Source organism: Plectropomus leopardus, chromosome 23, assembly GCF_026936395.1.
Source record: "Plectropomus leopardus strain MGB_pleo_1.0 chromosome 23, ASM2693639v1, whole genome shotgun sequence".
Lineage (NCBI taxonomy): Eukaryota > Metazoa > Chordata > Actinopteri > Perciformes > Serranidae > Plectropomus > Plectropomus leopardus.
Window position 1 is genome coordinate 14546716 of NC_142198.1, and position 17195 is coordinate 14563910.

Sequence of the window (17195 nt, forward strand, 5' to 3'; positions counted from 1 at the left end):
GCTGATCCGGCAATCAAGGCACCGCATTTAGCAACTCATCTGCATAAAAATTCGATGAGACTTGATTTCTTTTCCCTTTCATTTTCGTATTAAACTGGGCAACAGAGGGGAGAAAGGGTGAGAGACATGGAGAGAGAGAGAAAGGGTGAGATAATGAGATAAGCATGCATGTGTGTGAGTGTGTTGTCGTGGAACTGAGCATGATGTATATATGTGAGAAATACTGTGTGTATGTGTGCTACTAACATGTGACTGTGTGTGTCATGGTTCATGCCTTGCTTCATTTTTCCATTGTGGAGTGTAAAACAGTAGAAAACTATCCCTCAGTTCTGTGTGTGTGTGTGTGTGTGTGTGTGTGTGTGTGTGTGTGTGTGTGTGTGTGTGTGTGTGTGTGTGTGTGTGTGTGTGTGTATTTGATATTATAATAATTGCTCTATTGGAAACCATTGTAGCTGCACACAAAACCACACTGAGACCGAGCCAGAGTCAAACTGCACTTTCAGCAACATAGTCAAACCAATGTGTGCTTGTACATTTGCAACGTTACACTAACACACACACACACACACACACACACAGGCACACAGACACACACACACACTGATGACCTCAGGTGACCTTGTGGCTCCTTAACAGGCATGTGTGAAGACTTTTTGCGGGGGGAAAAGACGAACAAAGTGCAAAGCGTGGTCTCCTCGACACACAAAGAGCCTTTCAGAGGTGATGACACACACATGAACACACACATAAACACACACTGAGCTGTCTGTCTGTCACATGTGAGCATGCAAGTCTGCAATCAAAACTTTAAGCATGACCATATGTTTATATTGTTTGCCCTGAAACCAAATATGGTTTCAGTTCAACAGAACTTTATTTTAAACTGGAGATCTGCAACTTTCCAAAGATCTTAGATATGTGTATAAAATGATACACAAGACATGTAAAAAGATTTCCATTTGATCGAATATTGCAGCCATGGAGTCTTGGGTTTGTATATTTGCAGTAATGCTGTCAGACAGTGTGGAATAAGATGGTTTTTCCAACCATAAAGCTTCTTAAGGGGAAAAACTGATTATTAAGGGCTTAATTTAAGGTTTTTAAAGCTTTTCTTTTAAAAACAAGAAGCTATTTGCTTTAAACTTTATATTTTAATGCTTTTCTACAACACAAAATTCTTCCTTTTAAAAACACCATGTGAAATTCCAAAACTTTATGACAAACACAAGATATTGCAATGCTCCTGCCTCTCAAAAGCGTGTGAAACCTCAACACACCTACACAATAACCAGCAGCTATGATGCTCCCGTGATGTGTGACGTTCAAGAACAGAAAGCTGTGCCTATAACTTGTCCCAAAATGCCAAAAACATCAAAACCACCGCCACAAAGACTGCACATACTGCTGCATGTTAACAGAAATGATGCGAGCACATGGTCACGTTACCCTCGCTGTTGTCAAGTGTAACATTCCTGTGCTTTTCTTATCCTGAGAAGAAGGTGCCCTCCTTGTTCTAGTACCACCCTGCTCCAACTTCTGCAAACCATAACATGAATCCCTCATTTTTATCCAAAAAATGAGCCATTTCCATTGTCTCTTACCTGTCCTGGCCCAGAAAACTTCCATGTCTGTATTCCTTAACTGTCTCCGGCACAGAAGCTATCATGTAAACTCGGAGGGAAAAGTGGAGCGGGAAAGAGGAGGAGAATAAGAGGAGAGGAGGTAAACCCAGTGACTCATTCAGGCTGTGGCTAGAAGCAGGCAAAGATATAGAAGGAGAGGAGGGGGAAGAAAGAACTGAAGGCAAGAGAGAAAGAAACTCTGCAAAGAAAATGTGTTTTCCTTCATGGTGTGAGAGGAGAGAAAGGGAGGAAACTAACGGTGCCGGGTGTTGTGCTTCCCCCTTCTTTTTTTCTGCCTCCCTATCCCCTCCAAACACTTCCTTTACTCCTTCCCTTCCAGCCTTCACCTTAAAGGACTCCGCAAAGTTTTAAAGAGATCGCACAGGTGGTCAATGTTCCCAATATGTGATGAGAATAAAAAAACAGTAAGTTATCCACTGTAGACAGTTTGCATGCTTCATGCACAATCAAGTATTGCTACAAATTAAGCTCATACCGGACAGTTCTGCAGCTCACGAATCACGTTCAGTGCCAACTTTCTGTGTTAATGCAGGAGGTATTTCCATCATGTGGTCGGCCACAGTTAACGTCAGTTAATCTAACTGTAGCTTTTTTTTAAAAAAAGACTGGAGCCAGTCAACTGCTATAACAGCTTCTGTGTTGACTTAACATGATCCATCACTCGCTGCCGACATGTTATGGAAAAACTTAATACTGATAACTCCTTTAAGACTTTGCTCATTCTCAGACTTCTCTGTTAATCCTGACTTTGGCCTTAATCCAAAGCAAGATCACACTATTAACGAAATGGACACAATATAGCTAATGCACCGACAAAACTTTTTTATAACCATTTTGTAATTAGGAACCACATCCTATTATTCTTCACAAAAACACAGTATTAAAATAATGTTCAACAATATTTGGACCACAATGTCTACATTCAAATGTCCTTTCCTCTCCTCCATCACGTCTATTGTCGGTGCAGCCCGGCTCCTTTCCTTCCTCTCCTCAACAGCTACTTCCTGTAAACACTGGAGGTGACAAGAGTGACCGACGGCTCTTACACATTGTGCGTATGCATGCATACTGTATGTAAGCATGTGTGTGTGTGTGTGTGTGTGTGTGTGTGTGTGTGTGTGTGTGTGTGTGTAGGTGTCTTTGTGAATATGATATGTTGAGGTTGGTTCACTTTGAATTCAGAATCTAATTGAAATCATCATTATCCCAATCAGGTAAGATCTTTCAACCTTGACGTTTTTACAATTTTGAATAACTGACTGAAAGAAACCATGAAATAAATTAGCTGGGTGACAGATGCGCAAAGAGATTCACATCTCCAAAACTGTTTGGAAAAACTGACTAATAGACGTTGATCCGACTCCAAACGTTCTGCAGGCTCAACTGCCAAAGCATATGTTGATAAATATGTTTATATTTAAGTTCGAATGATTGTTTTTTTCTGGATACCTTTTTTCAAATTCAGATGCAAAACATTGCTGACTGTTGTTGGGAAATGTGAGAACAAGGGGTCACGAAGATAAAATAAGAGAAACATAAGATAAACCTGTCTTCATCCTCGGAGAGGGAATTTGTTTGTTGCAGCAGCACAAGGACAGCAGTAGTACAGATAAATAGAGAAAGTGAAAGAAATAAATATGTATGTATCTCATCTCAGCTAGTGGATTGAAAATAAACATGGCCAAGAGAAAAATTAAATAGATAATGCAGATAGAATTTATTCACTGTGAACTAAAAGCTTATTTCCTTATACAGTCTGCTCCATCTAGCACTCATATACAAATATTTTATGTTTCAAGAGTAACTTTACACCAAGGTATTAACACATCTACATCACTGCAGTGAAGTAGGCCTGGGTGTTACAACATTTCTATGGTATAGTATTAAGTGTATTTAGAAATCCTGGTGGTATGATATTTAATACCATCAAAAATACAGACGCTTATCTTTCTATTAAACTCCTAAATGTTTTATTGAGGATGTACTGAATATAGTGCACATCATGCACCTGCTGAGCTCAGAAACATGGCAAGTAAAGGTAGGGATAACTTTACAGGACTGTAAACGACCGGCTAGCAACAACTGTGGTGAAAAACAGCATATTTTTACAATAAACCCTGTAAGGGTTTATTTCAACTAAACTAGAGTTGATAATTGTTGGAATATTTGAATAACTAACAAGTAGGTTTTCCATGGGTATGAGTGTCTTTGGTATGAGCGTCCCTGCCAGAAAGCAGGACACTGCCAAAAGAATGTACACAACAAAAGCTACACAGTTTACACAGCAGTGAGAGTGCCGTGCAGAAAACAGACCTGACAAAGGAAGAATTAAAGCAACACAGTCAATGACAGGTGTTATTAATATCAAATATCTGGAAACCACGGCTGCCATAAGTGCTGCAGAATCTGGCCAGGGAACTGTGAGGCCGCTGAGTTTGCAGATCTTCACCACAGAGAGGGCAAATGATTAATGCTCTCTCCACCTTAAAATACAACAGCTGAGGTTCCTCTCAGCAAGGCACTAAACTCCCAACAGCGCCACAGAAGCTGCTCAGTCACCATTAACACTGCAGCTGAACTCAGTGGCTCCTGTGAAACTGGTTTTAAAGCACAGCGGTGCAGAAAATTAACAGTAGTGAGGAGAGGAGGCAGCAGGTCTTCCCGGGGTAAATTAAAGTTAAAAATGTCTCACCTAGTCTCATGCATTTTTGAGACCTTTGAGACAATAGAGAAACGCAGAGGGTGTTTCACTGCAGGAACAATGGACCAGTCTGATTAAATGTTTGGTTAGTAGTTCGATCCCTGGCTCTTCCTGTAAGAGCTTCCTGTGTGTTTGCGTGGGTGAAAAAGAAGTAAATTGTAAAAGGAGTTACATGAATGCAGCCATATTGTGATTACAAATATGGAAACTGCAAAAAACAGTGATTGCTCTTTAGAGTTTAGAAGGCATGCTTTCTGATAATGAGCCAAACATTTGCTTGCAGTGATAAATTGTTTTTGGTGTTGAGTCAGTGTAACCCTCTGAGCTCTATAACTGTGACTCAGCAACAATGAGAATGGATTTTTCTCAGATTTTTCATGGCACAAACTTCTCCAAACAGATTTCCATTAACAGGACAGCACTGAGTCACTGTCATGACAAAGAAAAGTTCGACCACTGGGAGACACCAAGATAAATCAAGCATCATTAAACTTGTGACCTTTATGTCACACTGTAGTTTTAAACTTACGCACAACTATTTCTAAGCTTTGAAATAAAAGTTTATGAGGCTTTTGATGGTGTTTTAATGCTGTTTGTAAATCATTATAGCTAATTTATGGCAAAACACATTTATTCTGGTTCTAATTGTCATAACACTGCTTTTATCTCTATTATCTCTCTGAGTTATGGCTTATATTAGGATGAAGCAGCTATGATCATATATACACTATTAAAAGAACAGTTGTCTTCTTATGACAATTATTTTCCTTCTTTCCACTGTAATTTTGTTCAGTCATGTTTTAGAAATGTCATTTAAAGCATACTAGGAAATGATTATAGTGTTTTCTGACAGATCTGAGATGCTGTTTTAAAATATTCTTTTAAATACTCTGAAGAAAAAGTTGCGCACCCATGGAAGCAACCTTTTTCTCCATTTTGCTGTTTTGCTCTTCTTTTATTTTTTACAAAAGCACAATGCTAAATCACAAACAAAACACCAAATCCCTCAAGATTTTCAAAAATGGAAAGTACATTTCTCTTACAAAAGTGCTCTTAGGACTTCACCTCATTAAATTCCAAAAATATTGTGTATGTTACTTTCTGTGCTGCAAAGCAACACAAGACTTTAGCTCCATCTTAAAGCAGCATCTGCTCCTAATTGTCCCAATACTCTTTTGTTGCAATACACCATTAATTTTGATGAGCAATAAAGGGGAAATAAGCTAATAACTGTCTGCATACCACAAAATGAAGGAATTAAAGAAAAGTGGGGTACTGCCAGGTTAGTCAAGTCTGAGACAAGTACAAGGAGTTTGGAGATCAATAAGGAACTTGTTATAGTTTGATCTGTGATGTAGGCTAAGAAGATATGGACTGATTTAACTCAAACGTGGTTAGGAAAAGATCATGTTGTGGCTGAACACAGCCGGTTCATGCCATTGATGAAACACCAACTTTTGGTGGCACATTCACCGCTGGAAATGCCATCCATGTCTCGCTGAGAAATACCCTCTTTCAGTGGCACAATCCCCACTAAAAATACTGCCAATGTCTCACCATAAAATACCCACTTTGGTGGCATAAATAGCCACTGGAAATGATGCTGATGTCTCGCTAAAACAATTCAAAAGCAGGAAAGATTGCCGATGTCTCATGAAAAGAGACCTGGGTACGGTGGCACAATCACAGCTGAAACGCTCTGATGTTTGAGTAAAAAGAAAAAAATACTGGTTTTGCTGTTTTCGGTCTTGAACAGTGGCCTGCAGCTTGGCGGCCATCTCTCACCTAGGTGCCATGCCATCCTCGTGACCTCAAGATGACGAAGTCAAAACATATGCATTTGTATGTAAAACTAAGAATCTAACATGAGGATGCTTGGTATTTACATGGCAAACACACTGGAAAATAAATTTCCTGCACTCATAAATGACAGTGCCCTCTTCAATGTCTTGTTAGTGACTTTATGACTTTTAAGTTTGATTGCGCAAAACTGGAGCCGTGAGAGTGAGTGATATGTGACAAACAGATCAGTAGGCAACACACACTCAGTTCTTAATGAATGAACAAACCAGTGAATACACACACACACACACACACACACACACACACACACACACACATACGTACGTGCTTGTTGGCTATTGGCAGATTGCCTACCGGCATTCAATTGACCTGCTTTAACACCTGTATGGTTGCCATGGTAGCAGCAGCCTCGGCCACACACACTCCCAGGCGCTGTTTCCTGTCTCCTCCCCTAACGTCACTTCTTCTTCTCTGCTTTCTTTGTCTCTCTTTCAGCATCTTACATCTCTCTCTTTACATCTCTCTTCTCTCGCTTCTCATGTCTCGTATCTCGCCTCAGATCTCTCAATTGTGTTTTCTAAACCCTCCTCCTCCTCGCCTTCATCCAATTATCTCATCACACACCCCTGCTCTTTTCCCTCCCTCCTTATCCCTCTCACTCTCTCTCTTTTGCTGCAGGGTGCTGGCTGTGCTGAAGATGACATCATCGATCTGAAATATGTGAATGAACATGTTCCGTGTGAGTGTGTGTGTGTGTGTGTGTGTGTGTGTGTGTGTGTGTGTGTGTGGGGTCGGTCATTAGCGTGAGGAAGTAAAAACAAATAATGGCAAAGACGAAGAAAAGTAGAGACAAAAATGTGTATTTTTTGAGCACAGAAATTGGAACAAAGAGAGAGTGTTATCGGTTGATCACTAGGACAACGGTTGCATAGCAGCAGAAGAGCAGAGAGCGAGAGAGGCATCATATACAAAAAACCTACAGTCGCTGTGCATGCATATATGACTGTACATATGTTTAACATGCCAAAAATAGGTGTGTGAGAGAAAGAGTGAAAATGGAGCTGGAACAGAGGGAGAGCGTGACATTTGTGGGAGTAAAATGATGGAGGGATGAGAAAAAAGGTGAAAAGATGAAGTGGGAAAGGAAGAAAAATGGGACCAGACAACACAACATTTCTTCCAAGATAGTCACTACTGATTCAAATCCAAAGCTGCAGATTTGTTAAACATGCCTTAAATTGCATGCAGTTAGCCTACAATGTGCTTTGACAACTTCCGTATTTTAAGTGAAGACTTTTTATGGCTCACCGTGTCATCATGATAGTAATGTTAAGATTCCTGAAGATGAGGTAATTTTTACTACCGATTGTGTCCTCACCGAGCAAATCCGTCAACACAGGAAAAACCAGTCTTTTTTTTTTTTTTTCATGAATCACATTCAACATGATTTTTCTGAAGATACCTGCTTGCTGCCTGTAGGTTCTTACAACCTTTTTATGTCCTCACGTTTCTCTTTTTCCAGTTCACACACTTGACCTTTTGGATATAAAATGTCATCACTTCATAAATGTATTCTTTCAGAAGTTTCTATGACATTTTTCCACAATTGGTGTAGAAATTGTGTAGTTATGCCCCCCTAATATGTTTTGTGAGGTCACAGTGACCTTTAACCACCAAAATATAATCAGTTCATCACTGTGTCCAGGTGGATGATTAAGCCAAATTTGAAATTCCTGCAAGGTGTTCCTGAGATATAGCGTTCACGAGAATGGGACAGATGGACAGACATCCGGAAAACAGAGTGCCTCTGGCTGACGAAGACGCAGAGGCATACAAATGTTTGCAAGCTCTTTCCAATCATTTGAGGTGTCCTAGACTCACAATCGGCTGTGTTCTGCTATAAAACACGACATGAGATGAAACAGCAAACTGTTGACGGCACACATCTGTCAAATGAGTCCAACGTCTTGTAGTCTGATCACAGCATGAAAAAAAACCCACAGAAAGACAGAGATGTATGTGTAAGTATAACAGAAGGAACCAGACAGACAGAAAGCAAGAGAAAGTTAAAAGTCTCTTTAAGCTAATGGACCCGGGGGGGCTGTCCTGATAAGATCTCTGCTGTACAGGAAGTGTTTTCGTTTTCAGTTTGTTTGTAATAAAGAAGTCATGAAAAGGAAAATAACCAGAAAAAGAAGAAGAAATTGGCAATTAATGCAAGCAGTTAACGGCTTAACAGACCAAGAAAAGAGGAAATTAAAACTCCTCCAACAGAAAATCCGAGGAATAAAATCACAGACCTGCCCACGCTGTTTGACTAACAGGTAATTTCTTGGTAAAAACACAAAAGCTATGAAGACAAGGGTGCCAAAAATGGTGGAAAAATATGAATGAAAAGATAAGTTCACTGATTCAAAACAGATTTTCCTTCAAACTAAAAGGGAGACACTTGTCACTTGTCTTCCCTTTCAAAACAGCTCACACTGAATGTTTCAAGGTCTCTTAACCGAGAGACAGCACTGATCGTCAGTGCCTCCCAAAATACTTCATGACAAAATGATTCATAAGAGCATTATTTGATCTGCCAAAGATCAGGGTCAAGTTTAAAGAACTATTTGACGAAATAATCACAAAAAGGTCAGCTTTTCATGCCTTTTGTGTCACAATTTCCTCAACAACTTTAGGACTTCTCGAGCATGATGTATAAATGATTGTACCCAAGTAAAAAAAACAATATTCCATTTGATTTGTGTTAGACTCGTAAGAAAAGTGTACCGTACTCATGCACGGTACATCGATCCATGCCTGAGTCCACCTGAAAAGGTGGTCTTGAGTATGGTTCATGTGTACTCGGGTACAGTTTGCATCAGGTTTCCTTTCATTTAAGAAAGGTATGAAGGTACGAAAATTTACATTCCACCAAAGCCTAATCAAAACACAGATATGGACTGCTATTTAATGCTAGCAGCAGTCGGCGAGTAGAGCTGCAAAGGCATTTTGCTATAAGGCGGGTCTCCTCCAAAATCTGTGTAAGTGCACATCATGTGTGATAAAGTATAACACAATAATAGGCATAATAGAAAGGTTGACATTATTGTACTCTGGTACAGAATAACACCACTGATGTGAAAGCTGAGCAGCACGGGAGTGGGGAGGGGGGCAATCATATGACCTCTCAGTAAGAATCAATAACTAATAACAAAATGACAAGTTTTATACATCTGGCTCCTCATCTCTGTTGGCTTATTTATTTGACATCAGTGTTCATTCTTTGACCTTGGATAGGAGTTTGACAAAATGATTCCAACTAAAGATCCACTTTGTAGCTGTTTTCTGAACATTTAACCTTTAATTGTATTTGTTAAGGTTCCAGAATAATCATGATCATGATTAAAATAAACAATTGTTGACATGATGTGAACAACGATCAACACTTTATACATCAAACCATCCACCCAACCTCCTTCCAGTGCAGTTTTTGCTGCGTCATAACAACACAATAATACTTCTGTCTCATAGAAAATAACCATCATTCACAAAAGCCACAAGAGGTCGTTGCGGGTAAAAAGCTATGCAGTTGTTCTAAAGTGTTTGACTAAATGCTGTTGTTTTTTCTCCTTCATTCATGAAAAATGCACTTCGTCCTTCTACCCATTAAGCATCAATTACACCTCTTGTCCCTGACCGTATCGCCATCATGCCAGTAATCACAGTAAATGACACAGTCTGGAACATAACGCAGCACCTGCTGACAGTAATGTGACCATCATCTCTTGAAGGAGATGAATGAGCTTCAGATACTGATTGAAGTCAAGGTCAAATGTATCGGGAAGCGTCTTGTGCTGATTATTGCAGCACGGCAGGTGTGTGCGGGCTGGTTGGCTGTCGGTTTGTGTTAAAGTGTACATGCGCACTGCACACACGCACAAACACACACGCTGTTCTCTGGAGGATATGCACATAGTGTGTGTGGACAGAAAAAAGAGAGTGAGCATATGGGTGTGTTTACTCTCGGCTGGCAGTGTGTGCACTGTGCAGCTCTGCAGCATGACATAAACACATTGCATGTGTGTTTTTAATACATCCTCTTCCTCCCTCGTCCACTCAGTCCCTCATCATGCCAGCCTGTCTGTGGTTCAGCTCCAGCTCTCCCAAAAATTGCTCATCCACCTATATTTTCCTCATTTTCTCTCTTTTCCTTTCCTCCCTCTCCCCCTTGTTCTTCCTCCTCTCCTCCTCTTTCTGCTTCATCCTCTTCCTCACCCCCTGCTGTCCCCTCCCTCACTCCATCCTCTCCCTCCCCTCCTTCATCGCGTAAGCAAGTAAGAGGGGCAGATTTACAAGGGCTGTCATCTCCGCTTCTCTCTCGTTTCCCTTCCCCTCTCTCTCTCTCTATCTTTCTCTCGCCAAACACTATCTCTACCTCGCTCGCCCTCTCGCTCACCCTGAGAGATAATTAAAGAGCCCACTAGTAATCCCATCCAGCCGTGCAGCCGAGCAATCACACACTCCCAACACACACAAACATGCATGGGACTGCAGCATGTGGCGGCGGTATACGCAAAAATGTGTAAAACCTTCGTATTTGCACACTTTCCGCTAAGCAGCAAGCGAGTAAGCCAAAAGCTACAGTTGTAGAGGACACACACACACACACACACACACACACACACACACACACACACACACACACATACAGACTCTCAGCCCAGTCGAACGCCAAGAGGCAAAAGACCAATTGACCTAGTTCATTCAAACCTGGCAACCCAGACGAAGGAAAAGATGACTGGGGGAGAAGATGGATGGATGGAAACATGCATGGACTCCAGGGAGAAAATGGATGAAATGAAGTACTTGACCACTAGATGGATGGATGGATGGGTTGATGGAAGAATGCAAGAGGATAAATGGATGAACATGAGACATTTCTGACTGAGGGATGAGGAAACTGAAAGTTCAGTGGATATAGGGATGGCTGACGAACCAATACTTGATAGATGAACCAATAGACATATAGATAGATGAATGGATATAGACTTGCAGGGCAATGTGTGTATGGATGGATTGGTTGCCGAAGGGGTGAAAGGAAGGATGTATGGGCGTAGGAAACCTTACTATGAGACATTTTGGATGCCGGGATGTAGAAATGGGTAAATAAATGGGCAAACAATGGATTGGATGGCAAAACAATGAAAGATAGATGCATTTATACATATATAGATGGATGAATTATTACGGATTGGTTACCGAGGGGGTAAAAAGAGGGATGCATGGGCATTGGAAACCTTACTATGAGACATTTTTGATGGAGGAATGAGGAAATTGAAAGATCAGTGGACATAGGAATGTACTGAATGGTACACCAATACTAGATAGATGCGCCATTAAATACATAGATGGATGAATGAATGAAGGCTTGCCAGCTTAAGTGGATGGATGGATGGATTGGTTAAGGGGTGAAAAAAGGATGGAGGGAAGAGAAAATTGAAAGATAAGTAAACAGGGAGGTACTGGATAGTGAACCTATACTAGATAGACGTGTCATACAGATTGATGAATGGATGTTAGTGTGCCAGCTAAAGTGTGTATAGATGGATGGATTGGTAAAGGGGTGAAAAGAGGGATGTATGGGCGTGGGAAGCCTTGCTATATAACATTTCCAATGGAGGATGCAGAAATTAGCAAATAAATGGGGAAATAATGGACTGGAAGGCAAAACATTACTACAGAGATCAATATCTAGAAAAGTGAATGAGTGTTGGTTTGTCAGCCAAAACATGCATGTGTGAGAAAGATAACTGGAGGAAGGATGAATGGATGAAAGAAAGCATTGCGTCATTGCATAGAAAAAGAGAAAGATTAATGGAAGTGTGTGTTTGTATAGGATGAAGGAAAAGATGCATGAATGAATGGGTTGTTGAAGGGATAACATGTGACATGCATGGGTGTGGGACAACCTTACTATGAGACATTTTGGATGCAGAAATTGGTGGATAAATGGACAAGCAATGGAGTTAGCGTAACCCAGCTAAGATGTACATATAAGACAGATAAATGACAGATGAATGGATGAGAGGAAGCACTGGATGGAAAACCAGTAATAGAGAGATCTATGAAAGTGCATGTGTGTATAGAACGAATGGAGGAAAGGGTGCACGCATGGATGAGTGATTAGAGGAGTGGAAAGAAGAATGCATAGACGTGAGACACCAGAATATGAAACATTTTGGAGATAAATGGGCGCACGATGGATCAGGCGCAACACAAATACTAGATAGATACTATAGATCAATATAGAGACAAATAAATACATTATGGCTTGCTTACTTGGGTGTGTATGGATGGATTGGTAAGAAATCTGGAGATTTATGAGAGTATGATATTAAAAGGAAAGATAAATAAATAGCTGGTTGAATGAATGTGGGCTTTGCAGGATAATGCGTGTGAAAAAACATGGTCTGAGGGGACGTGACACTTTAAATATGAGAGTTTATGGATGGAATAATGCAGAAATTGAAAGATAAATGAATGTACGAATGAAACGTGTGTGTCACACAAATGGATGGAGGGGTGAATAGAGGCGTCCCTCTGGATGTGAGACACCTGCATATGAGGCATTTTAGATGCAAAGACGCATTGACAGGAAAACTGATACTACGCGGAGAGATGGAGGGATGAAGCGACACACAGATGAAAATAGAAATAGAATATATAGAAAGATAAAGTACCTGTTGCCGATTTGGGTCTGTGTCTTCCTTTGGGCCGTCGTTGGGAATTGCCCATACTATTCTTCCTGTCCCAAAACATCACCACCTCATTCCACCAACACACACACTCACACTGACTGACTGACAGCGAGGGAGAGAGGCTGACGAGGTGTGTGTGTTAAAGCATGTGCAAGACAAATCGAGAAGTGTGTGTGTGTGTGTGTGTGTGTGTGTGTGTGTGTGTGTAAGAGAGAGAGAGAGAGAGAGAGAGAGAGAGAGAGAGAGAGAGGGGGGGAGCGTCACAGCATCACTGCCTGCATCCTGGAGTGTGTGACTGCATCTCTATGAATGTGTGTGTGTGTGTGTGTGTGTGTGTGTGTGTGTGTGTGTGTGTGTGTGTGTGTGGAGCTCGGCGTGTGATTGCGGATGAACGAGAGAGGGAGAGTGACAGAAGACGAGGAAGAGAGAGATCGGAGTGTGTGTCGTACGCTACGTGTGTGTGAGAGAGAGCTCGCCTGAGTGCACTGTGCTACGTGAGCTGTTGACAAAGCAGGCTGTGTGTGCATGTGTGTGTGTGTGTGTGTGTGTGTGTGTGTGTGTGAGAGAACCTGAGTGTGCGAGCATGCATGTGTGTGTGAGAGAGAGAAGAAGAATAAAGTGTGTGTGAGTAGCCTCCACACATTTCAGTGAAAGGTTTGGCTGTTGCCGATGAGCATGTGCTTATGTGTGTGTTTGTGTGTGTGTGTGTGTGAAAGTGAGAGAGAGAGAGAGAGAGAGAGAGAGAGAGAGAGAGAGAGAGAGAGCATTCGTTGTGTTGATTTCGCTCTCAGCCAGTCGCATTGAGCCGCTGCTGTTCAATTCATAAAGAGCGAGGCAGAAACTAGCCAATCAGAGGCCAGAGAGCGAGAGAGGGAGATCGAGACAGGACGCGAAACAGAGTGAGAGAGAGAGAGAGAGAGAGAGAGAGAGAGAGAGAGAGATAATGTGGGATGGAGTGAGGGAGGTAGAGCGAGAAATAGGGAAAAAAAGGGAGGGGTTGGACCAGAGAGGGAGAGAGAAATAGATTGGCTCACTATCAGCTATGTGACTAGAAAACAGAGCGGAAAAGGGGCTTTATGGCCAAAAGTATGAGGACACCTCTGTCCAAATGCTACTGAGCTTGACCCCTTAGTTTCAATTAAGAGAATGAATGACATCCATGGGCTGACAAGACATCACAGATTCATAAATGCCAGATCCTGAATGCTTCGTCAGATATTTTTAAAAAATAGATTTGATAGATTCAGATTTTCTGACTTTTATTTACAGATGCAACTATAAATCGATTAGTATTAACCATTACATTGATCGGTTAATCCATTTGAATTTATTATTTAGGAAAAAAAAAATCAAAACTCATTGATTCTGGCTTCTTCAATGTGAATATTTTCTGCTTTTTTTAGTCCTCTATGACAGTAAACTGAATATCTTTGGTTTATTGATAAAGGAAGACATATGAGGACATCCTCTTGGACTTTTGGAAACACTGGTCAACATTTTTTACTATTTTCTGATTTAACAGTGCCGTACTTTCACTGTCTACAAAAATATATATAAATGACCAACAAAAAACATACTGTAAAATGCTGCAGAAAAGAAAACAAACTGAGACTTTAATAATCCATCATGTTTTCTTTCCAAGGTTTTTGAGCTAAAGTAAGCAAAACACATCAAACAATTTTAATTTTTTAACAAACAATTTTTGTTGAGAAGTTTCATGGAAATTTTAAAGTCTTATATCATCACATAAAGAAAATTGGTCATATTTTGCACTTCTCCCAATGGCCCCATTTACAAAGCCAGGTCCATAAAGAACTGGTTTTACCAGCAGAGATGGAGCAGATGGTGGCCTCTAGGGGCTCCAGACCCAAATGTTTTCCAAAAAGCCCTGAATCTTTTAGTTTTTTTTAAAAACACCTTCAACTTTGTGTCATTTAGATAATAATAAATGCCAATGTTGGTTATGCTACTATGCTAATCCCTAAAGAAATTGAGTATGATTGACCAAATGTTCCTCTGTTGGCCTAATATTCAATTCAGAATATTAAAGACCACATTTACTTGTTGGGGATCCTTGATTTGCAATTAGAGCAGCTCAGATTATGATGGCATGGAGTTAAATGTAGCAGATTTGTCAGCTAAATATTCATTCTGTGAACTCCGCTCCAGCTTCGTGGAACAAAAATAGGTTCCAAGATTATGCTGTTTATGCCAAATTCCTTCCCTACCTGCAACTTAAAGTAATAACATCAGACAATTTTTGCCCTTTTTTTAGGTGAAAATCAGTCATGTTCAACATTTGTTGTGTTATGGTTTCAGAATGATGCAGACAGTTGGAGAACAATTAAATAGGATGTTGGCACTACAGGATGACTTTTCTTTTTTTGGGGGTGTTGGGTGTCCACACACTTTTGGCCATATTGTGTAACTGCAGTGATAGAGATACAAGGCGAGAGTGATGGAGAAAGACTGCAGGAGAAAGACTGCAAAAAGGTGGAAACAGAGAGAGGGGAAAAAAACAGAAGCTTATACTGACGGACAGAGAGATGAATAAATGAAGACGGTGAGACCGGGTGGGTTCAGACGGAGGGAGAGAAATTGAAAGTGAAGTGAGCGGCACAGGGAATGAGATTGAGAGGGTGAAAGAGTGAGACAGAGAGGGCGAAATGGGGAGAATACAGAATGAGGAGAGGAGATTGAGTGCATCAGGGCAACTTCTACCTCATCTGTTCTTCCTTGTATACTTCCTCCCTCACCCCGTTTTTTCTCAAAACATCCACACAAATCTTCGAACTTCATTCCGACTCAATTTCTGATTAAGTTCATGCCAACAGCCGCGTCAAATAAACCGCAATTTGTCCGTTTATCGCTGCTGCTAGGTTGTGATAGAGAATCATGTAGCTGTCGTGAGACCGCTTATATAAATTCAAATTCTTTACTCAAACTAACAACGCACGCACACAGAAAACAAGTCGCCGTTAGCCATAAACTGAACCTGACTACACACACACACACACACACATAAAGTCTGTAAGCCATGTCCATTTGGCAGGAACAGACAGTAAAAAGCACTTGAGGCCAATCATGTCCTCACTCGTCTCCTGTCCTGTCGTCTCCTCTCATATCACCTCTAAGACATCGTGCTCTTCAGACTGTGGTTTTTCTCCAGCACTTAAGTACAAGTTTGCAGTACTTGTACCTTAGTATTTCCATTCTATGCTTTTTTTTTTTACTTTACTACATTTAATTAAAGGGTTATGATTACTTTCCAGATGTTAAAGATCTTACATAATATAGTCACCTTATAAAGCATAATAAGTAAAAGATCAAATCAGCGGCTGTCGTGTCTCAGAAGTCTACGAGTTATTTTTCAGATAATAACCTTACCTGTACTGTTATTATTCGTATTTTCTTTTCATATTGAGATTTTTTTTTCTCTGTATTTTTTAATTAATGGTTGAAGTGTTCCTTTTTTTAAAATTCAATTTAATTATATAATTTTAATTTTAATGATAAGATTTTTAAATGTGTTTTTAAGATTCTTTGATTGAGTTTTCATGCCAACTATGTGTATTTTATTGAGCCAGTCAAAGGAAAAATTTTGTCACCATTTGGGACACACAAAGTTTATCTATCTATCTATCCATCTTTAAAACTTGCTCCACTGAGTGCATCAATTCACCGGTATTCATATTCTAATAACACAAAATATGACAATATATAATTTGCAGAACAAGGACATTTACTTTTGATACTTAGTTTAGATTACGATACTGTGTGCTTTTACTTAAATATATTTCCAAACTATTGACTTCTACTTGCAATGGAGTACTTGCAATATTGGTACTTTTGGAACATAAGCAAAATATTTGAGTACTTCTCGAACCTCTGCTTTTCACTTTATATTCTTCTGTTAGTCTGCAACCATCATATTGGCTGAAAAAGGAAAGCCATCAGGGCTTTGTCTTCGACAGTGACCTTAATTATTTAAGTCATTTCTGCTCCTGTGTTTTTGAGTGCAGATGCATTAAAGGATAGACGTATCGTTTTTTCATTGTGGAATTATTGTAGGCTTTTTATATAATATTAAATGAAATTAATGTATGTGATTGGTTTAATAGGAAAGTTTGCTGTAAAATGGACAAATCCTTTCAGCAAACTGCAGTCATGTTTCTGGGTTTTTGCCTCTTTGTCTCATTTTTTAATTTTGGTTAAACCTGATTTCATTAGCTTTAAAATAAGCCGTACATTTTACATAAAAAAAGACAGTCTCTCTTCCTCTCTGTGTCTTTATATTGATCC

At 40.1% G+C, this 17195-nt stretch overlaps 1 protein-coding gene across 5 annotated transcripts in view; it reads right to left on the reverse strand.

Annotated features, from left to right (window-relative positions):
* The window catches only part of nhsl2 (NHS-like 2), a 160623-nt gene that overhangs the window by 80365 nt on the left and 63063 nt on the right, over positions 1–17195 (reverse strand). The window contains exon 1 of one of the 5 annotated variants that reach the window (XM_088073946.1): positions 12876–13116. The exons of 3 other annotated variants lie outside the window; for them this stretch is intronic. In XM_088073946.1, the coding sequence (XP_087930072.1) occupies positions 12876–12954 (79 nt within the window). In that variant the 5' untranslated portion in view covers positions 12955–13116. Of the gene's footprint in view, positions 1–1601; positions 1899–12875; positions 13117–17195 lie in introns of those variants that run through there. One more of the 5 variants, XM_088073947.1, reaches the window with a different exon arrangement.